The sequence below is a fragment of the Theobroma cacao genome, chromosome 7, assembly GCF_000208745.1.
Source record: "Theobroma cacao cultivar B97-61/B2 chromosome 7, Criollo_cocoa_genome_V2, whole genome shotgun sequence".
Taxonomy (NCBI): domain Eukaryota; kingdom Viridiplantae; phylum Streptophyta; class Magnoliopsida; order Malvales; family Malvaceae; genus Theobroma; species Theobroma cacao.
In genome coordinates this window covers 8,494,822-8,518,125 of record NC_030856.1, presented here as the reverse complement: position 1 = coordinate 8,518,125, position 23,304 = coordinate 8,494,822, and the positions used below count along the sequence as shown (strand labels likewise).

At 32.9% G+C, this 23,304-nt stretch overlaps 1 protein-coding gene across 6 annotated transcripts; it reads right to left on the bottom strand.

Annotated features, from left to right (window-relative positions):
• LOC18594403 (alpha,alpha-trehalose-phosphate synthase [UDP-forming] 1) lies at positions 53–18,733 on the bottom strand. 6 transcript variants are annotated; one of them, XM_018124837.1, is made up of 19 exons: positions 18,592–18,733; positions 15,255–15,331; positions 10,081–10,555; positions 9,893–9,990; positions 9,413–9,801; positions 8,536–8,650; positions 8,254–8,355; positions 7,592–7,742; positions 6,575–6,663; positions 5,514–5,562; positions 4,933–5,033; positions 4,548–4,735; positions 3,362–3,479; positions 1,922–2,098; positions 1,720–1,842; positions 1,555–1,642; positions 1,320–1,450; positions 1,112–1,210; positions 53–744 (listed from the first exon to the last, which is right to left on the bottom strand). In XM_018124837.1, exons 3-19 carry the CDS (start codon positions 10,490–10,492, stop codon positions 328–330), a joined length of 2,847 nt encoding a protein of 948 aa, XP_017980326.1. In that variant the 5' UTR covers positions 10,493–10,555; positions 15,255–15,331; positions 18,592–18,733; the 3' UTR covers positions 53–327. The 6 variants fall into 6 exon arrangements, with proteins under 6 accessions (XP_017980326.1, XP_017980327.1, XP_017980328.1 ...); XM_018124838.1 differs by lacking the exon at positions 18,592–18,733 and adding an exon at positions 16,647–16,715; XM_018124839.1 differs by lacking the exon at positions 18,592–18,733 and adding an exon at positions 15,611–15,635.

Sequence of the window (23,304 nt, the reverse complement as noted above, 5' to 3'; positions counted from 1 at the left end):
TTTACATCATGGTTGGATACTAGAGTTGGCATGTGAAGCATATACCGTGTTCTATCAAAATCTCAAGTGAATACCATTCAAATGCTTTGAAATGCTAGTAAAACAACTGTGCTTGTGTAATTAATTGGATGCAGGAATTGTCACTATAGAATTGGTTTCCTTCAACATCTATGAACTGACAACAATGCTGTGGTTCATGTAATTTCAGTTTGAAAAATACTAAGCTTTTCTGTTATGCAAGTGATTTAACAAGAGTTTTCTTCAGCCCGGAGAGTTGCTCTGAGAAGGGTGGAGGATCGGTCCCCAACATTTAAGGAAGACTCCTGTTTACTCATGTAAACCTGAAAACGAATTGCATGATGAAGAGGCATTTGCCAGTCTGTTCAGAAATGAGACAACATCATCTGATGACCCGAGCAGATATCGAGCACATGTGCGAGTCCGCCCAACAGCACAGGAGAAGTAGTTATCTCCTTTGAGATCGAGTACACTCCAGGAAATCTTTTCCGGTGATGGACGCCGCAAACTCCCACTACTATGATTATTGCCAGTTCTTCTATCAGGAGCCGGCTGTGGTCGCTGTGTCTTTGTTTGAGATGATTTTGCCCCACTTCTGCTTGCTGGAAGCTTCAAAGCAGCTCTTCTCTCTGCAGGTAACCTTGGCCCGTCAGTTGGCTTGGTTCTTGTTATACTTGTCACGTCAGAAGGCAGCTCTGGCTCGAAAAAGGTGTACACATCTTCGTCCTGGTGAAGTGATGAAATTATCTCGTCAGTAAAGGACAAGAAGGATATTTCAATTCAATGCATGTTCTCCCAATTCTTTCTAGCAACTAAAGCGAAACATTACACTTCCCAACAAGATTTTAAAAAAACCCAACAAGCCTAAACCTGTTTGTTTGCAATCCTAGAACATAACTTAAACCTCAAAAGTGTTAACTTAGGTCCTAAAATAACAAGTAAATTAACCCAAAAAAAAAATCAGGAGAGGAGTTCAGCTTGCTTTGTTTCCAAAAAGGTATGTTTAACAACGTATACTAATACGAGACCTCTCGAAGTATTTCACATGGTTTGAATAAGAATATGCTTGTCTCAAGATTGATGAGAATATTACCTTCCCCAGAAAATGTCCAACACAAAGGACATAATCAATTGGTGTTGTCATTGATTTACTGTGAACTATCTCTCCTAGAATACGATCAATAGCTGCCCCCTGAGTTAATATGAAATTGTCAAATAGGCAAGCAGGCATCTCCAATGCCATTAAACTAAAAATATTCAAGTAAATTAGACAAAATTATGTACGGTGAAAAAGCAGTTACCTTTGTAACACCAACTGCTCGCACCTCAACTGATCGGCTTCCTTGAACAACATCAACAGATGCATTAGAAATTGGGCCAGTCCAGAGATGCTGCAGCATATCCCTTGCTTGAATTCTTCCAAACTCAACGTCTACAGACAAAATAACATACAAGAAAACATGAAGAAGGGACAAACAGACAGACACGGCTGGAATTAAGGAAGCAAAAAACTAGGAAACCAAACAAGCGAACTACCTGCATACTTGTAATTCCATACAAGTGATGTATCACGGAAGTCGAAATGTGATCTAGGTGTTCTTTCTGTGAAATATTCAAAAACATGCTGCCAAGATGCCATCAGCATCATTAGATAAGGCTGGAAAAGACAAACTCAATGAAGTGTACATTAAGTACAATTACCTTCACACTGTCAACCCATTCCATATTCAAGAGCTCTGGCATGGTTGTCATCCAGTCTCCCTTTGTATGGCGTAGAAACATCCCATTTTCTGCGGCCAACCACATGTCATACTCCCCAAAGTTCTGTGAGAGCAATCAGTTGGTTTTGATAGAGAACAAGCGAAGGTTTAGATAGAAAGGAAAGAAACAAATCCAAGCATACCTTATCCAAGACACGGCTGTCACTCCCACTGAGGACGACTACTGTTGTCTTTGGATCATTACAGAGTGCTGTTAAGGGTACTTTTATTTCCGGATGCAATTTAAGTTCCATTTCTTTGATTTGATCACCTCTACTCCCAGGAGTATCCACCGGTTCAGTTAATGTTGCATTAAAACCCTGAGTTTTGCACCATCCCCAAGATGAGGGAAACAACACGGAAAGCATAGTATGCATCCAGGAAAAGAATCAAATGGGAAAAAGAAAACTATAGAGCTAACAAATTGTTGAAAATCAGGTATGATGGACTTAGCACAGGGGATTTATCAATAAAATCAGTAAATAAGAAACACAATTACCACCGGCAGAAGTAGACAACTTGAGATTACCACGTTAATAATAGGTGATGGCAATGATTAGATTATATGAAACATGCTAACAAAAAATGCCAAATATTAGTTAACCCCCATGGGAGAGGATAGTAACTGTGAATCTAAAAGGATATTAATCCTATTTTCCAACTTCTTAATCATAATATTTCTCATAGATAATGCAAGCGTCAAATGGCCTTGGTAGCCTTAGTTCCTGCCCAAAAAAATCAAGTGATGAGAAAAACAGCAAAAATTATTCCAGCCATTGGAGAATGAAAGCAGAAGATTTATTCTCACCTTAGAAAGAAAAAGAACAGACTACTGTATCTCCTCACCAATCATTCATGTTAAACTTTTTTGATGACACTCCCAATAGTAGGCAAATAGTCAGTGACTCCCTTTTCCCATCTCAATGATGACTTCTAGCTCTTGTTGAAAACTTTTTAAAAACAGATTGCTTATTTGAAATTGTTCAGCAATAGAATCTAAAACCCTAGTTCCTTGACTAAATTCTACAAGTATGAACACATATTTTCATCAGAGCTTTAAAACAGAAATAGCAATGTTACACTGCTTACTAGTAACATATCTATTTACCTGTTACTAATTCTTAATCGAATAACAAGAAATCCAGTTGTTAAACAACTTCAGTAAATATTTTACTTGTCATTGGTTTAAGTTCTAGAATGTGCTAAACCAAAGAACAAATTAAAGAACTACAATATTGTGCACCAATCTGCTTTGCTAGAAAGGCTAAAGAAAATTGCAATAGTATTACATACAAGAAACAGCCATCTAGACAAAATCATCCTTAACACTTCAATGTGATGGTGATAATACAGGCACAAGGAAGAAGATACATAAACTTAAAGGAAAAGCCCTATGCACCAGCTCATCCAAATCCAATAATCATATAGAGACACATGCAAATAATAATAGTTATTCAACAAAGCAGCCATTGTTGACATCCATGGGCTTCACATGTATCTTATATTTGCATGCTTTGAATAATGGCTTTTCTAGCTGAGGGGCACTTTAAGATAACTTAAGATTCTAGATCAAACAAACATACCAGTATCAGCAATCGATTGCTAGACTGTAAATAACATTCCATTGCATCATTTTGTGGAAGCTCAGGAGGCACTTTGCTTGTCCTTAGTTGAGCTTCAACAACGGTATCATTCAGTTCACTGCAAAGTAGTTACAGAAACTCAAATCTCTGTGAATCCTGGTAATTTTTATATGACATGGTTAGCACAACAAGATGGACACATAAATTTTAATGAGTACAAAAAGATAAGATTTCTACTTCATTTGTTTAATGTATTGATCTTAGGAGTGAACACAAAGAATTTGCATCTAAAATCTCTAGCATTTACACGGTTGTTAAGGCACCTAATCTAGAAGCAACTGACCAGTAGGTGAAGAGGCACAACTTGGCAATAACAAACACCCATAGTTAACCAACAGGGATAAGAAAACCTCAGTTTCTCCTATGTATTGATCCAATGCTAACGAATAAGCAAAATGGGCTGACCACATGAATAAAGGGAAATGTAATAATCATCACTACTGGGAAACTGAGTAACTTATTAATTTTTTAATGAACTTAATTATATATAAATAAATAAAATCTCATATCAAAATCATTTCTTGTCCATCTATCTGTTAGAAAGATAAACCTGGCAATTTAGTTTCCTATGTGACTGATTCAAAAAAAAAAAAGGTTGCTGCTAAGTAGATTCGAAAATAGATTACATCTTGTCATACTGTACATCAATGCGAAGCGAATGGTTAAGGTTTGACCTTAGCCAAACCATATCAACATCTGTATAAACATGAAGAAGGACCATAGTGCAAAGAGGTAAACAAGTGCAGTAGATTCCCAAATTTTACATGCACTTGAACATGTGAGAAAAGCATAATTGCTTCAACTTTCACCTTCTGGAGAAGCTTTAAAAGCAAAACATTGTTTTTGACAGTAATTATATAATTTCCATGATTTTCATAAAAAAAAAATCCAAACCTGGATGTAGCAGGGATATTTTAACACTCAAATGTATGTTGAAAGTTGAAATGTAACTAGTTAACGCTTTTCATAAAAAAAGAAATGTAACTAGTTAACCATTAATATTGAGGTAAATTTTGCCTGACCTATATGATCAATGTACTCTGGAGAGTTTCAGAACTCTTAAATACAAGAGAGAAAAAAAAACAAAATATTTATTCAAAATTTGACACAAATAGCATATACATACCTTACAAATGTTTCAGCCCATTCTTGAGCTGTGTGGGTTGTCACATGATGAAAATTGTGGCGATGTCGCTTCTCCCTTTCTTCAGGGTGCATATTCAAAGCCTGGCCAATTGAAGCAGCCACTTCAGTGATGTTCCAAGGATTTACCAAGATAGCTCCAGCACCCAGAGACTGTGCAGCACCTGCAAACTGCAAGATGCATCAAGGATATAAAAATTAGAAACAACTTTTTCAGTAACGAAAGGAAAGCACTGTAATCATTAGTTCCGATAACACAAATATTCATTAACCTATAAGATACAACATGAAAATCAAGCACAGTGGACTAGTTAGTTTCATTCAGCCAAAAAAATGTGCAGTGAAAACTTTAAGTAGTAAGTAATTACTTCACTGAGAATGAGGACCCCTTTCTTTGCATCTTGGCAAGCAACAAACTCATAACTGACAAGGTTCATGCCATCCCTTAAAGATGTGACAAGTGCTACATCTGAAGAAAGGAGGGAATTTCATCCATTATATTTATAGACAAAAAAACCACAACTGAAAAACAGCATGATGAAAATTTTAGTACTAAGAAGGCCATATCCTAGAATAAATTAGTAAAAGTTCATAACCAACTTACTATCACCCTATGAGCTCCACATGGTGCAAAGAAGCCAATATTCTATAAATGTTCACATGTCACATAGAATAAAGACTGAGAAATAATTAAAAGACTCTGCAGATACTATTCACCACATTTGCTAATTTATGATCACATCAATCAACATCTGCAGTCAAAAACTTGGGGAATAAGCTTAACTTTTAAGGTTGCAGGATTGAAATTGTTTCGACCCATAAAACATGATAGATAAAGTTTGTAAACACTAACTTCATAACAAAATCTGTAAATGCAGTTCATGGCTAGTAAGTTGACCCCCCGATTTGGCAAATTTAAGAATAAAAAAGAAACCAATTGAATCAGTACCCGTAACAGCATATAATGCACAGAGTTTCGGAAAGTCAAGAGAACGATCCTGTAGACACAGAAAAAATGCATTAGAAGATTACCCAGTCGATAAAAATTAATGACAACAAAAAAAAAACATAAAACACGATCTATCTTGCTGTGTGAGAACACAGGCTAAACTACAGACACTGGTAGAAACCCACAGATGAAACTAAGAAATTATAACAAATTAAGATACATTATAGTTCAGGATACCATAAAAATACACAACCTGAAATTTTGACATCATAACTCGTTTATAGTGTATATCATTCTCCAGTACATCAATAATTCTCATTCTAGGTCTTGCAACTTCACATAACAATAAAAGTTTGAATAATGTTCTCTCACAGAATCCACAAAAGGCAAGTACTTCCTGTGCATTTCAAAGTTTTTGTCAATTTTGAGTACCTATCTTCCCAAGGCACAACACTACATAACCAAACTACGAGGACAGAGAATATGCCTACAAAAACTTATAGTCAACTTTCACAGCATCTTTGGAAGGGGAGACTAGAGGAGAGGAGAATAGAGCGAAAGAGAACAAAAGTACTGCCCTGTGTTTTTGAGTTCTTGGATAGAGGATTTGGACATGAACAATATCACCCAAAACTTATTTTAGTATTGATTCAAAATTGGGGCATACTGTTGATTTTGGATAAACTCAATTACGATAAATCCTCAAGCCTACTCTAATTTCCAAACAAGGAAAAGGAGAATTGTTTCCTCTACACTATTCTACTCTCCTCCATGCAAACTCCCAAACAAAGTGCTACTCTTTTAACATTTACTTTGTCAAGATGTTCCATATTATCCCCCAGCTGAACAACAGCAACTCTGCTGTTTTTGACCATTTCTAATATATTACATTATGTTCAATAAAGAATGACAAAAGGATAAATAGAATACGTTAAGATATAAGGCAACAAAAATTTTACAGGAAAACTTATTCAAATTAATGCATCAAGGACGCTAAAAGATGATACTACAAACTAAGCATCCCAAGCATTAATTATCAAGTAAGGATTTCAAAGACGGACCAGGTGATGGATTGGAACTGCAGTCAATGTCCCAAATCGACCATTAATACGGCCAACAATTTCATGAACCTGGCTTGTAAGTTTTTGGTCTGTGACAACAGCAAGATAAAAGAAATGATTACATTCAGCCAAACATGTAATCAGGATTTTTCCACATGATTTCGCCATTAAAAAAAATTAAAACAAGAAATCAAGGAGAAGAAGAAACACGGTAATATGGCCAAGTCAAGCATGCATGAGTGCTCCAAGGAAATCTGCTAGACAAGTTTATAACATTATCTTCCTTCCTTGTGCATACACTTCTAGCGTTCAATAGCAAACCATATCAAATTCTTTTTCATTGGACCAAGAAACAGAAGGAACTTTCTTAAAGAGTCCGTATCACTGTAGAGAGCAGAATGCTTCAACTTTGGTCAGAAAGCAAAATATAAATCAGGTAAGGGATTGAGGAATTAGAATTGAAGATTTAAATGTCAAAACTTGACTCCAGCAAATACAAAGACAGAACGGTTAGGTGTCCTCCTACAAAATCTCCTAGTTCCGAGTTCAGACCTAGGGCTAATCATCCAGGAAAATTATAGCATTATAAATTAGTTGACATTTCTTAACTTATTTTGGCATGCAATTAAGGATATCAGATTCATATTCAGTATGGCAAGGGAATGAAAATCTACAGCTCATGTTGTAGCCAGCACCTCTCTCTTTAAAGCTTATATTTGCTAACTGATATGCTTAGTCAAACTTACTCAGCGAGCAACATCAGGCGGTTCCCCCATGGTTAGGAAATACACAATCACATGGCAGATTACAGATAAAAAGACCCACCAACTACTACCCAATATGAAAGTCAAAAGAATATTAAGAAAATAATAGTGACAGCAATTTAGGTAGGATGGATTATTTATCTTGTAAAGGAAACACTAACTCCAGATATATGCTATACATGTGATTTATACATAAACATTTTTAGAGCACCATACTTAGAAACAAGACAAACGAGGTGAGGAAATAGCATACACTCAGGAACATCAGTTCTTGTTGGCACTGCAATTTGCAGCAAAACCACTTTTTCATGCCAGGTAGAATTTTCCTCAAGGAACTTTTCAAATGCCAATATCTTTTGGGGGATTCCTTTAATCATATCAAGACGATCAACACCAAGCATTACCTGGCAAGTCCAGACAGTTTCAAGTAAGCACACTGAAGAACAAATAAAATAATAAAATCACAATAAAAGGCTACAAAAGACTTCTATTGAAACCAAAAAGAAAAAAGAATAGAAGGAAGAAATTTTCCATTCCATAGGGATCCACAAACATGTATCGATAAGCAGGCAAAACATTTCTAAGTCTTGTTGATGATACAGAAAGTGTGAGTGTGTGTGTGAGAAAGAACGGAAAATGTTCGACTGTAAAGGGAAAAATAGATCAATGGAGCCAGACACAAGCCAGTTAAACTTGGTTAACTGAAAAATACACAGCTGGAGTTCAATTTTAAGCTCCTATAAGCTACCTTGAGCTTCGGTTAAAACGGATAAGGAAATAGGGTGCATTTGGAGCAAAGGGTGGTAGAGAGAATTGGATAAAAATCATACTATACCATGGGTATTCGCTTAAAAAGGAGGTAGGATGACAAAATTGAAGAATATACAGATGCCACAAAGTAAATACAGCATCTACCTTTCTTCCAGCAAACCTTTCTTTTAATTCTTTGATGTGTTCCTGGACTTGAGGAAGCTCAAGTGCACGTATGAAACGATCTGAGTCTATCCCAATAGGAAACTGAAGTTTCAATCAATTAAAGAACCACAAAAATAAGTATAACCCTCAATTGCAATTCTTTTGCAAGAAAAACACTTTTAATACTAATATTTTCTGTACAGGCCAAAATGCAACAGGCTGGGAAGAAAATAAAGGCATGGGAACAATCAAGTGAAAAATTCGAAAGGAATTCAAACATACAGCAGCAACACGAGTTAGCCTCCCCTGATCCTCAACCCCTTCAGGTGTCCCCTCAAGTCCCAGAATTCGAGTACAAGCACTAACAAAATGTCTAGCATAGTCATAGGTATGAAAACTGGAAAAAAAGAAGGAAAAAAAATTAAAATATAAATAATTGTCAATCTGCAGGCCAGGAAAATAATGACATAAGTCATGAAGAACACAATCTCAGATGATATAATCAAAGGGAACTAACCAATTCAAAGTCAAATGATTCATAAAACATGAAAATCTATAAGAATCAGACCCAATCCATCTCAAGTCCAAACAACATCTTAAGAATATAGGATTATTTGTTTTTCTTTTGTCAACTTTTCTTCAATAATTAACATCACTTTTTGAAGAAGATTCTCAGAAAGTTCAATTGTCAGAGGTCATGCAACTCTGTAACCACATAATCTTGTTTTTCGTTTTTTTTTTGTTTTAAACTATTGCACATGTTACTTATAATAACTTAAATAAACAAATTTCCACAACAGCCCAAAACTTAGAGAATCTGCAGATTAAAATCATTATATTTAACAAGGCTAAGAAAATGTGAGTGCAATAGAACTACCAATGTAAAGGTCTACCGTTCCACTCAAAATTGTGAAACATTGGATCTGGCATACGCATGAAGGAAATCATTGACATAGCAAAATTGCGGGTTAGATAGGGCTATTACTAAAAATTATCCAGCTATACTACGAAAATTCAGATTTCATCAATCAAGATAGATTGATAACTTATGTTCTAAACGAGTAAAACAGATCACACATGGTAATAAAGAGTGGAATAACAGAAGTCAGGAGAAAGATTTAATTGTTCTCAGTGGAGCAACAATTCAGCAGAAACTCACCCAACCAAGTCAGCAGCAAGAACTGAACGCAACAGCTCAGATCTGGATGGCAGTGTCCTATGAATTTCAGAAGAAGGGAATGGCGTATGGAGAAACCAACCAACTTTCATCTTCGTGTTGTATTTCTTCAGGCATTCTGGAAGATACATGAGGTGGTAATCATGGCACCAGACAACATCACCCTCTTCATAGTGCGTATTTACAACATCAGCAAACATTTGATTTGCTTTCTTGTATGCAGCAAACTGAGACTGGAAACTCCTTGTGGTAGCAAGGCGATCTTCTTGTGGAAGTCCAAGGTAGTGAAAAAGAGGCCACAAGATGTTGTTACAATAACCATTGTAGTACTGATGAACAATCTCTTCATCAAGGAAGACAGGGATACACCTCTGCAATCATAAGTGCCTTCAGTTTAAATGGCCTATATCACATATAATCAGGTTAAATTCCAAAAAGAATCTTTCCAGGGCAACTAAATACCTTTTCAGCTAAAGCTTTAGTAAGTGCCTTCTGTCCAATCTCATCTGGAACATTTACGCCAGCCCATCCAATCCACCTTGCCTCAAACTCCTTAACACCTGGAAAATTCAATCTAAAATGATTAGATTCCTATAAGATGTAAAAATGTTGACACATGAACCAAGTCCACAAGGTAGTCAATAGCTTACCCAATAGAGCAGTAACTAGACCTCCAGCACTTATATCCAGAGACCATGAGTCTTCACCTCTCCTAACTGCAGAAACTGGAAGCCTATTGGCCACTACCAACAGTCGTTGCCTTTCAGGCCTTCCATCTGGTCTTTCGCATCCCTCAACCAGTGCCCTTGCAGCTGCAGCCTCTTCCAAGTATTGTTCGACCAAAGCAACCCCAGAGTGGTCACCTTCTCTAAAACGTGGGCCATTCTCAGATACTTCAACCCCCCTATGATTATCAATCACCTCATTTGAATGGGAAGCCCTGCTGCTTTTCCTTTGCTCCCTTAGCTCTTTTTCCCTCAAGAGGCGTTCTCTTTCCCTCAAGAGGCGTTCGAGACGAGTTGGTATATGGGTCGAATTACCGTTGTACTTGTTCTCAGGCATACGCTCACTCTAGAACCCAACCGCCAATACCAATTTTATGAGCTCTCAGTCCAATTGTATGTCCTACATTTTTGTTTTAAGTAAATTAAGTATTCAGCAATCACAATAAGCCACAGAAAAAACTGTTTCTTCCCTAATTTAGATACCAAGGAAACGTTATTATGCTGCCAGTGACTTTGTAAAACAAGTTATTAAGATTTCTAATGCAGTTATAATCTTTTTATCGCTTAAATTTCATGGAATAAATTTTAAACAAGATACCAAAAAAAAAAAAAAACCAAGAGGCAATGATAATAAAGAAAATGGATCCACAGAATTTATGGCAAAAATGGGGTCTACCATGGAACTCTAATTGATTAAAGCCCAAAATTTCTTTTTGAACAGACTCCAGCATGGAAAATGAATAGACGTCGTCAAAGAGCCAAAGAAGGGAAAATAACAAGAAAGGCACATTAGCAGAGCAGAAGCAATAGAGAAAATAACATCCACAGGGCTCCCTGGTTTCTCTTCATTGTTCAAGATTCCGCAAGAACCCATCATTCAGATTAATATATAACATTGAAAGTTTAAGTAAAACTAAGAGAATCTGCCTTAACATAGTTTTAACATACTTAAAAACAGCAAAAAGTGAAACAAGAAAATATCGAATTCCACCTTTAATACCGAATCCTTCAAGCAGAAAACCAAGATTTCTATATGGAAAAGTTGGCCTAGTTATGCTTTCTGCTACAATACTTGACTTTAGTCTTGAGTAAGACTGAAGCAGCCAAGATTAGATAAGAAAGGTGGTGAGGAAATGAGACAGAGAACGAATTTTCCAGAGCCCAGTTGTGGGTGGGAGAGGTTTATCATAGCAAGAGAAAAAGTAAGGAAGGAACACAATTCTTGTGAAACCTTTATATCGGTACATAAAGCCAGCCATGCAGCTGCAGGTGACACCAGAGAGAATACAAGATGCAGTTGAAAAGAGAAAGGCCTTTTTACCAACATTAAACCAGAAAAGTGTAGTAAAATACTACTAACACAAACCTCGGAAGAATATGCAAGAAAAAAAATGCGAAAATCAATCAACAAACTAATTTAATACAGGATTTAAATGATGATTACTAAAAAAAAAATTCGATGACGAAAGCACTTAGGATCAATCTTCTGCTTTTTCCAACACGTTTCTTGGTGGGTCCTCATCGGGTAAGACCGTATAAGCATTTTTCCTGGTCTTATCGGAAAATAAAAATTCTAATAAAATCTGAACCGCTTCAATTTTGATTTATTTGGGTATATTTTTTGTTTTGGAAAGATAACAATTTGTAGAAAAAGGTTTGCCTTTTATTCCTTAATCACAAAGGCTAAATTTTTGTCATTTTCAAAAAAAATAAAACAAAAAAATTGTAAAAACTAACCCTTTTCATAACCTAATTTAAAAATATCTTTTATTATAATTTTAATTATATTTAATTAATTTTTGACATAACTTGATAATAATATCTTTTAAACAATTTCAAACAAATTAAAATAATTTCAATTCTCTTTATCCTCGATCCAAACAAAAATTTTAAAATTAAATTTTAATTTTTTTATTTTGTCAAATACTACCTATCACACTATCTAGCTTTTTCTTGCTATCCCAAAAAGACATCAAAGTATATGTTTTAATTTTTTGAATTTATTGATTTATATTCATAGAGTCTCAAAGTTGAAAAGTTAAAATTGATTAGACATATTTATAAATTAAAATATTGAATAATTTTGACAACTTAAACCTAACTGTGAATAAGTAAATCAATTAGTTATTAGGCATTGCATTACTGATATTTAAATATTGTATCATTGATTTTTAAGTATTGTGAGATTAATTTTTAGACATTGTATAACTGATTTTAAGTATTACGTAACTGATTTTTAAGCATTGTTTAAGTCACACAATGCTTAAAAATCAATCAATCAACTAAAAACCAATCACGCAATACCCTATCTATCAATTGTATAATACTTAAATATCATTCACACAATATCTTATCAACCACCCATGTAATGTCTAAAAATAAAAAACACAACATCTAAAAATCAATCACACAATACTTAAAATCTAGTTAAGTAATGCCTAAAAACCATCAAAATAACCAAATTTCATTTAACTAAGTCAATAACTTCAAATAATACATCATATTTCATTTAACAACATAATCAACGAATATATCTACTTGACGAAAAATACTTAAAATATTTTTAAAAAAAATTTTATATATCAAAAATCATTTCAAAATGCTCAAAAAATTCAAAAAAATTTCTTCGCATATCAAAAGTTACTTCAAAATACTCAAAATACTTAAAAAAAAAAATTTTGTGAAAAATATTTTGGAGATGAATGATCTGATAAAAAAAGCTCAAAAGATATAAGTCGATTTGATACGTGAATCTAAATAAATAGATTGATTTTATTAAAAATAATTTTATTCAAAATTAATTTTTTTTAATTAAAAATAATTAAATTATAAAAAATATTATTTTTAAAAACACTTTATATATGAAAAGTATTTTTAAAATAAATTCAAATAAAACCCATCAAATCTCTTTGCTTATTATTTTCAATATTCAAGCTTGTCCTTTTTTCTAAAAACAACAACGAAAACAAAAGTTTAATCGCTTTTTTCTTTTCAAAGCAAGGAAACAAAAGTTCAGATTTAGGCTTTACCCAGCGTCCTTTACTCCAGTTGTCAAAGGCTCGAGATATCGAATGTACTACCCCTTGAAAACGAAGGCATTTTTTAGAACGAAAAATAGAGAGAAAACAAGAGCCGTCACATTAAAAAAAAAAAAGAAAAACTAATCTGACAAGTACATAACTGTTTGGAGTTCGTGTAATATGGAAGAAAGTGACTAATGACTATTAAAAATATATAAAAAAAAAAGTTGATGAGATGCAGATAGAAAGTAATAACGTTGACATATGCATGCAAATTAAAAGTAAAAAAAAATCCGATTCAAAAATAAAGTCGTTACCCATCATTACACCTCGTTCCAACCCAAATCTTCGGCTTTTATATGTAAGTTACAGTTTTAATGAAACACATAATTTTTCTTATCCCTCTTTTAAAGGGAAACACGTGGTTAATTCATCATAATTGACCAAGAAATCCTAATAATCAAAACAGTACCCAAATTGAAGTGCCATGCAACAACCAACAAATTTCAAAGACGTCAAAGAAATAGTAAATAAAAAACTGAGTTGGTCAAATTAAGTATGCTCTTATTGTAAGGGGAGAAACATTTTGTTTAGTCTATGATTATGCGTATGTTACAATGTATAATTGATACGAAGATTTCAATATATCATCGGTTCCAAAACAAAACACATAAAATAAAAAAAAAATAAATTAGTACACCTAGAAAACATGTGTGGCACGAGTAAGCACGGGAAAAGCACCATACATGATAATCATGAGTCATTCCAGATTTTTCAACTTTGTACTACATTTAATTGGTCATCATTATACTCAACACATTCATTATCTTATAATTTTTTTCTTTTTTTTTTGGGAAAGAAAAATTTCCAACAATTTACGCCTCGTACTAAGTATCTTTATGTTGAATTAAGACTTGCATTGAAGACCCTCTCAAATCATGTTATTAACCGAAGGTCTATTCTTAGTTACTTTTGAATTATAACAGCTACATACTATCAAGTTTATGACAGCTATGTTTAGGGAATGACTTATGTAAGAATTAGTATGAAATATTGTGCCTAACTTCTGTTCAAAGCTTGTTAAGTCTTTGCTATGTATATACTAAGTCAATGCATATCAGAAGTAGAGCCAATTGTTAAGAAAAAAATACTTTAACTTGCTCTGTTGTTCATGCTTGTTCTTTAATATGCTGTGTTGATCCTACCTCTACTCAAAACACAACACTCTAAAGGCTCTAGTCGGGTAACACACCGTGGAAACCATTCGCATTACTGTCAATCTCACTGCTATTATCCTAAATCATCTTATTGCAATAACTTCGGTAATATTTTTTTTAAAACATCCGTGTTTACTATTTTTCTATTTTTTCTAATAATTTTACCCATTTTTATACCCCTATCAAATCATCCTGGTGTAATTCTACAATTCTCTATGAACAAGAAAAGGTTTTCTGATGATTTTAAAATGGTACTTCATAAAGGGAAATGTGATGTTTTGGTTATACCCTTCCGTGCAAAAGAGGAATGAAGTCGAGTAAACTGCAATGACCCAGCAACTAAAAAATGCACCTTATCGAAATGATATGCAACTGCATGGAAAATTAAGCAACCCGAAGGACGGTAACAATTTTCTTTGGTGCATTTAGGTCAGTTAAATCATGACAATTTTGAATAGACCAAAGAACAAAAGCAATGAGAAATGTTCATTGCCGATGACATGTTAACCGCTGCCCTGATGAGTGGAGGAGCTACGACTACGGGTACCCCTTGAGTGGTGATCCTAGCAACCTTCAACTGCAGGCACCAGAAAAGGCAAATTTGGCCTATGGGAGAACAAACAAATGGGGCAACCATTTCTCAATTTGCCTAGTGGAAATTTCTGAATAAAAATACATTTTCCCACCTTGGACATTGACACAACCCAAGAAGGGACATGTTTTGGAGTAAAGCAGCAAAGAGACAAACAAATGCTTGGTCTGCACGTATTTCTAATCCAATTCTTTGAAAGAAAGATTGAATGATAACGGCTTCAGCAATATTATCAGAGAGTAAATATTAGGAATCTATTTGGCACCTAACCTGATGATGGAAAATGATTTGCCACCAACTTTTACTGTATGATTAGAAGGCTGAGACACCTAACCTGGTAAGACGTTCTGCATATTCCAAGCAAAAAGTCAGAAATAATATGGTATTTCAAAGCATAAAACTTGTTAGACTTGCTAGAATAACAATTCACCAAATGCAAATCAAGTCATTCTGTCACTAAACCTTAGGTAACCAGTTGCAGTCAAAGGAAACAAGGAAAGAAACTACAGAAACAGTTAAGAGAATGCATTCTTAAGATTCAGCATATCGAAAACACAAGCAAAGAAATTTCTTGCTAAAAATGTTAATACTAGTACTACAGATAGGCAATAAATGCCATTACTTACGGTCTAGGAGGAAGTAAGGAAGACCTTCATTGACTTGCTAGAAGGAAGCACCTTATGGTTTTCAAAAGTGTAACAATGAGCAAACAGAAATATCTTGTTTAAATATCATTTTGAATGATGAATGATATCCTAATAAAAAGTAAAGATAGACAGGTTCCCAAAAAGAACCATAATACATGTGACTAAATCAATGAGAGGGAGAAAAGGAAATGCAGCAAAGACCAGAAATTGACAGAAAGGACTTGCATGCTGCTTTGCTCTTTTCTCTGCTAAACGAAGGCAAGTGGAGTTGGTATTATTGCTAGTGGTCAGAGATGGAGAGAGAGATAGGGATCCTACAGCGTGAAAGCCCGTGGAAATATACATGGTCGCCAGGGAATTTTCAGTGAGCCATTAAATTTGTCACTCATGCATGAAGGGTTGGTACCCACAATTAGTGGGTCCCGTAAAATTTTATGTCACAGACTCCTTGCTTGCCTAGGGACCTTGGCCAAATCACCTGATGAGATGATACTAGCCATCCAGTCTGGCAAACACTTTCGTGGAACAACAGTGACCTCATAGCCATGTCAAAATACCGTAAAAGAATCTCTGAAATTTTATGTTAGGGCCTGAGAAAGAATTTTACATCTAATGTGGCCCGAAGGAAATATCTTCTCGCAAAACGTCTAAAAATGAGATTCAAACAAAGGGCTGGCTAGCTAGTTTTTTGACAAAATTCTTAAGAAGCTTTTTTGTAATGAGACTAATGGAGAAAATTACTACACTCTGTTTCTGAAATTCCTCACCATTTTCCTCTCTTTCTCCTGGAAATAGATCTGCTGATCTAACCACGTTAAACAACAACATTCCAACCCATTTATAAGACGGTAACTTTTACAAAGGCCTTTCTCTGCAATGCTGCTAGTCATGTAGCAAATTTATAGGAAAAATCATTTTTGAGTAACATATGGCAAAAGCTAACAAAGAGAAAAACAGAGTGAATAACAGAAGAAACTCAAACTACATATAATGCAGAAGATAAATGTAGCTTTACCTCCATTATGATTTCACCATTCAAGTTTTCAGCGAGTTGATAAGAGAAATGGTGCTCTGTTTTTTCAACCTGCAGATGTTTCTGATTTTCCACTTCAGGTTGTTGCAGGTGGAATATATACTATTCTAGTCTAACGAGTGAAGGCATCTCTACATACCAAATGAAGACACGTAAATACTTCAATTCCATCGGAGTTCTTACTCTCTTGCTTGCAATCCGACCAACTAAAATTAGAGTCATCTTATCCACATTCTCAGAATGGCTAGATGAGAGCATAATAGCCAAGTTTGCAAAAAGAATTGTCATTTTATTCACTAATGCTTTTGGCCCTATCCCTTCTGGTGTATAGTCCTTAAACTACAATTGTTGAGCTGATTTCCAAAAGTTAAAATTATACTGCAAAATCTAAAAGGGTAGTTAAAAATTAACATCACAATCTCCCGGGTCTCATACCTCTCGCAGTTTATGCTATTTGGAAATAGGAAGTCTCAAGCTCAATTGGCTGAAAAGCCAGCTATGATTTAACTGCTGAAAAATGCTAGCTCCTTCAGAACCACATTAATGACCAAGTCTGCGAAAAGCTTTTATAGAACTGCTTATTGTGCTTATCCTTTATTTTAATTTTATATCTTCAAGCAATTGTTTTTGCTAATCTACAGTGCCTCACTTGTATCCTGAGTTAATGTTCAACTTTCTTCAAATTCACATAAATTCTAAATCAGATATATTCCAAATGAAAATACACCTAGTTTCATCTATTCAATTACGTTGGGATGAAGTCTGCCCTTGAGCCACATGCTTTCAGTGTCAATTCCCACAACAATTAAACTCCCATCTGCAAATAGCAGAATTTAAACCAGAGTGGTAATTTTCATTCCTTTCAATCCGTACTGCTCATTAAACAGCTTCAACCATCTGTTCTAGAAATTTAAGTATCAACAGTACACATACATGAGTAAAGTCCAGAGACCTTCTGTCATTAAATTAATGAACCTGTCTCGTGCTTTATGGCAGCCTTAAAATCTAAGAAAGTCAAGCCAGCTCTGCAGGCCACTAAACTGAAAATATTAAAAAATCTAATATTCGACTCAATCACCGTCGAGTCAGACTCGACTTCAAGCAATTGAGTAGTATATCAAGCCGAGTTTGAATATATTAATACTCGACTCAAGTTACTCACCCTGAATTATACACTACCTCACCAAGTCTAACACTCTACAATACTTTTTAAATACTACTAGTATATATATATATATATATATGATTATATCTATAACGAGTCTACTCGAGCTATTTTTAATTTTTTTTCTAAATTTTTTATATAATGTTTTATTATATGAATAATAAGATAATATGATTTATTTTTTAAAAATTTATAAAATAATAATAATAAGTTTACATCACATAATTTTCAATGTTACCTTAATGAATGAGACTCTTTCCTACAACAATATATCATGCAAACAAACAAATAAAATAAAAGATACTAGTAATAGTTTTCAACTCAGAACTGAAATTTACTTAAAGAAAAAGTGATCAGCGTTTAACAGTATTATTAACAGTTCAAAGTAAGGAATCCAAGAAAAAAATCAAATAATAATAATAATAATTATTATTATTATTATTATTATTATTGGAGAGAATAGGAAAGCTCAATATTGAAACGAGGACTCAAAAATTTTCTTTCGACATACTCTAATTTCTCCTCCCTCGCTTCACAGCAACCAAACAGAGCAGGAAAGAAAGAAAGAAAAAAAATTCGTTTCTCAAGCAAATTCTAAAAAGAACAAAGCATCACAAAACGAAGATATGACAATCGAGCGAATAGTATGACAAGTTTTCGAAATTTGTAACACAAAACTGATCACGTTTTCCAAACTCAAACTCAAAACAAAACAAACAGAAAAAGAAAAGATCGAGAGAGAAAGAGAAAGAGAAAACTAACCCTGCAAAGTGGACGAGAAGCCAGAGACTTGGAGAAACCGCTAATGCTAGGGAAATTCGAAGAACGAAATCTATCGAAGGTTAAATGCGAAGCACATGTAAAGAGAGAAAGAGAAAAGGAAAGGAAAACAGAGTAAGAGAGTTCTGGAGAGAATAGAGGGGGTATTTATTGGAGAGAATCAGAGGCGAGAATGAGAAAAGGCTACGCGTTTTGGCGGGGGATGGCTTTTTGCCTTTGCTGCTTGCTTCGCTTTGGTTATGCCCAATCATTTGGAGGGAATTTGTTCTTCTTTCCTTTTTTTTTTTTTAATTTCAAATCATTTTCATTATTTATTTTCCTTTTTTTAATTTCTTTAAACAGATTTCTCTTTTCTACAAAATAAAAAATGATTTGGCCGAAAGTTAAAAAATTATGACTCGAAAATAAGATATTTTAAATTCAATATCTAATTTGACCAAAAATATGAATTTTAATAACTTATTGAACTAATTGCGAATTACATATATGGTTAAGTATACAAGTTCTTTTGATAGAAATAAAAAAAAATAATGTTATAAACATATAAATAAAAATAATATAAATTTTTTAAAACTATGACACTTATCTCGAGTTATTTTTACTGTTACTCGTGTTATATAGTTATAGTACCACTTATTCTACTGTCTATTATTGCTTTTTGTATAACAATGTGCTTACTCTAAAACAACTTCTTATAATATGAGATACATAACATGTTAATAACCAAAAATCAGTATCTATGTTTTGTCTCGTGCAAGAGAATTCTCGACGTGAGAGATTCTCGTGTATTATTAGTATAGTAGAAGTGAAAAATAAAATGAGTTATAAGAATAAATAAATTTAACTCCATGACTTTGAAAATCATGGGCATAGGTATTCTCAAATACATTAATCTTCTTTACTCGCGGTAAGACCTACCGCATGACATGGCATCGTTGCACGACGGTCGCATAGCATTGCTGTGCACCAACTTTTCTTCGCAGCACATTATTTGGCTACTTGTTTTGTTTTTCCCCTTATATAGAATTTCTTTTATTGAAAATAATAAATTTTCTATGCATGAGGAAAAGGAAAAAAGACCAAGAAATTTAAGATAAAGAGGTAAATTAATCCTAAAAGGAAAGTAAATATTAATAATATATTTTATATGAATGAGGAAAAGGAAAAAAAATAATTTCAAAATAAAGAGGAAAATAAATATTAATAATATATTTTCTATGAATGAGGAAAAGGAAAAACCAATTATTTCAAGATAATGGGGTAAATCAGTCCTAAAAGGAAAGTGAACATTCACCTTAAAAACATTGATTCTCTATGCCCTATAAAAGCAAAGTATTGATTTTCTCTTTGTATTGATCCCTCGAAGCAAGTAAGTTTTCTTCTTCTTTCCTTTTTTTTTTTTAAATTAGAACATAAGAAAATATTTTAAAATTGTTATTTTTTGTCCAAAATATTAAAATCAAATTTCCTTTTTTTTTTACATTGCGCAAGATCTTTTATGCGTAAGGAGTCTTGCGTGCAAAGCTCTCCCGTGTAGGGCTCTCTCAACGCCTCCAACCTCTCATGCACGACGAGCTTGCCTACACTTGTTGTGCACGATCTTCTATAAATTGTCGGTTCATTATATACTACCATCTCATTAACGAGATAAAATTAAAAATTATTATTAAATTAAAATTAAATATTAAAAGATTCTTTTAAAAATACATAAAAAATAAAAATTTTTCTTTTTTTTCTCTCTTCAACTCCCTCACAATCATTATTCTCTTGTTCTCATCTTTCTATCTCTCTCCAACTCAATCATCTTTTTTTTCTCTCTTTCTTCTTTCATTAAAATTAAGTTTGACAAATTACGCAACTTCAAGAGTAATAAGATAATTAAAAATTTCAAGATAATTTTCACTCATTGACGTTAGTAATTTTTGTTAATTAATTTTTAAATTTGAATTCCTATTCTTTTAACAAAATCCAAAATCACCTACCAAATTCCTCCACCTCTTATAGGGTTTAAACAATTTCTCTCTCTTAGGGTTTTAGAAAGATGTGGTTTTTTATTTGAATTCTTATTCTTTCAACAAAAACCTGAAATCCTCTTACCAATTCCCAATATCTTTCTTAGGGTTTGAGCAATTTCTATATTATAAACAATTTTTATTTTGGATGTCTAATGAAGAACAAGAAAAAATGAAACTATTTTATTTTTGTTTAATTAATCATCAAGAAACTTTTAATATTTAATTTTAAATTCTTATAAAAATTTAATTTTATCTCATAAATGAAGTGACAACATTTGATGAACTGATAGAATATATAAACTATATATTATCAATGCATCAAATATAAACCAACAATAATATTATTGCTATATATACTATTTTTTTTTTTGCTTTGACTTCCTTTCTCTTAATTTTATTGCTAAGCTCGTTTCATTATGAAGAGCCATTACGGCGGGATTGAGAATTTATGGAGTGAGAATTTGAACATCATATATTCTTATTTTCACGTAAGATAATACATGATATAATTACGATTAAATTAAAAAAATATTAAAATTTTTTCCAAAAGTATCAATTTGAATAATTCGAATGTAGAAAATTAATTTTTTTTTAAAATTTTATATTATTTATACACAATATCATTATTTTTATCTTTTTACTTTCAAATTCGAATTATTGAACACATTCTTAAATTAGTATATTAATCATTGCATTAAAACTTATTGCACCCAATTTACCAATCCCACTCTTAACTAGGAAGCATTTTCTCACGTGTCTATAAATTTAATTAGGTATGAGAAAATTAAACCCTAAAATGCTTTATATACATACCAATTAAGACTGTTTTTTTCTTATTTTTGGCCCATCCTATCTCTGTTGTTTCAATTGAATTCTTTTCTCCTTATATTTACCAAACCAATTATTACAGATGTTTCTATCTATTACCTAATTACATATCTCTTTACCACAAAACTTCAAAGTCTAATTTTTCAATTAAAAATAAATAAATATAACCTATTTAAATAAACATTCACATAAGTCCCTAGTGATGTGATATTGAACGGTTAAAGCTTGAAATTTCAGCTAGAAAATATAATTGCGCTTGAATCATCATAGGATAAGGAGTGGAATTAATATATAGTATGGAAGAGGGTTACATAAATATCCTTAATTTTATTATTATATTAATTTGATATCGTTTATAAGTAATTAAACTATGTGATTATGATCAAATAAAATAACATTAAAGAAGAACACAGAGAGGCAAATAAAGTTAAAAAAACAAACACTTGAGTATTTTACTCAATAATTAGTATACGATTCTTTCTCTAAAGAGTCAAATTCAAATCTCTCTTCTCCCACTTAATAAAAAAAAGTTACAAAGAAACAAATTGACCAAATCAGAAAAGAAAACAAAAAAACTTTCTAGATTGTTTTTGAAGATGTAATTGGATTGAAATGAGCAATCTATGGGCCATGCCAGTTGTACAAGCTGTAATTGGATTTGGATGCCATCACACCAAACTCAGTGCCACACCACCAAAGATGAACAGATTCTTGTTGATGTTTACTCAAAGCTGATAGGATTAGACAGTCACTTTGCAAATGTTTTATATAGTCAAAGTTAAAAAACAAGTTTGCAATGTTCTCTAAATTAATTAATGCACTCCTTAGCAGCCAAGATGAACAGTTTCTTTTGATGCTTGATTTAACTGTTCTTATTAAACGGGTAAGGTCAAAAAGTGAAATATATTTTTATTTTTATTTTATTTTTTAAATTAAATTTTTATATTTTTATTTTGAGTTAATTAAATTTTTTATGATTAATAGTTATTTAATTATTATTAATTAAAATATCACTTATCATTTTATACCATATGATTCTGATGCGAGATGTTAATATAATATGATCATGTGATATTTTTTATTATTTATCTCAACGTTATGATAATATCATGTGAGAATAAAGTGACAAGTAATATTTTAATTAATTATAATTAATTAACTATTAATTATAAAGATTTATTTAATTTAAAATTAAATTATATAGATTGATTGAAAGTAATAAAAAATAAAAAATTGTTTAAATCCTTTTCAATAATTCAAAATTTATCTCCAATATTATATCAAAAAGGAACAATCGTCTACACTATTACACAATATTTTTTTGCTGACTAACAGACAAATCTACTCATGGCTTTGCTCATGAAGTCAGAAACCACTACTTTCTGAGCCACAAAGAAGAACCAAATAAAACCTAATTTAATGTGTGATAGAATTAATAAAGGAACATTTTCAACGTATTAAACAAATTAAGACTTCTAAAAAGTTTAAAAAAGAAATTCTAATGGGCAGTCTATAGGTTTTGTCCCAAAACATATGCATGGTGATCACAGCAGCAGCTTAAACTTTATGCCTTTTAATGTCTCTTTTTTCCTCTTTCTTTTTTTTTTTTTTTCTGAACAACTTTATGTCTATTTGGCTGTCACGTGAGCTCAGCCTCATAAATACAGTTTTTGCTGCTTTTTTTTAAAGCTTTAGTGAAAATTCACTTTTGTCACCACCACCACCACTAGCTTGTAAAATCCACGAGATTCCCATAATCCACTTAAAATATAGAGGAAAAAAGAATGCTTGTTGGTATCGTACAGATTGCCTTGGATTTGTTCCTTTTGGTGCATCACTCTGCTGCAAAAGC

Excerpts from the sequence above, each read along its gene's own strand:
- LOC18594403 (XM_018124837.1), bottom strand. The coding sequence starts at position 10,492 with ATGCCTGAGAACAAGTACAACGGTAATTCGACCCATATACCAACTCGT. Across the intron at positions 5,563-6,574 it reads CAGTTCCAATCCATCACCTG|GATCGTTCTCTTGACTTTCC; the intron begins GTCCGTCTTTGA and ends CTGTGTCTACAG. Across the intron at positions 3,480-4,547 it reads TGGGCTGAAACATTTGTAAG|TGAACTGAATGATACCGTTG; the intron begins GTATGTATATGC and ends ACTACTTTGCAG.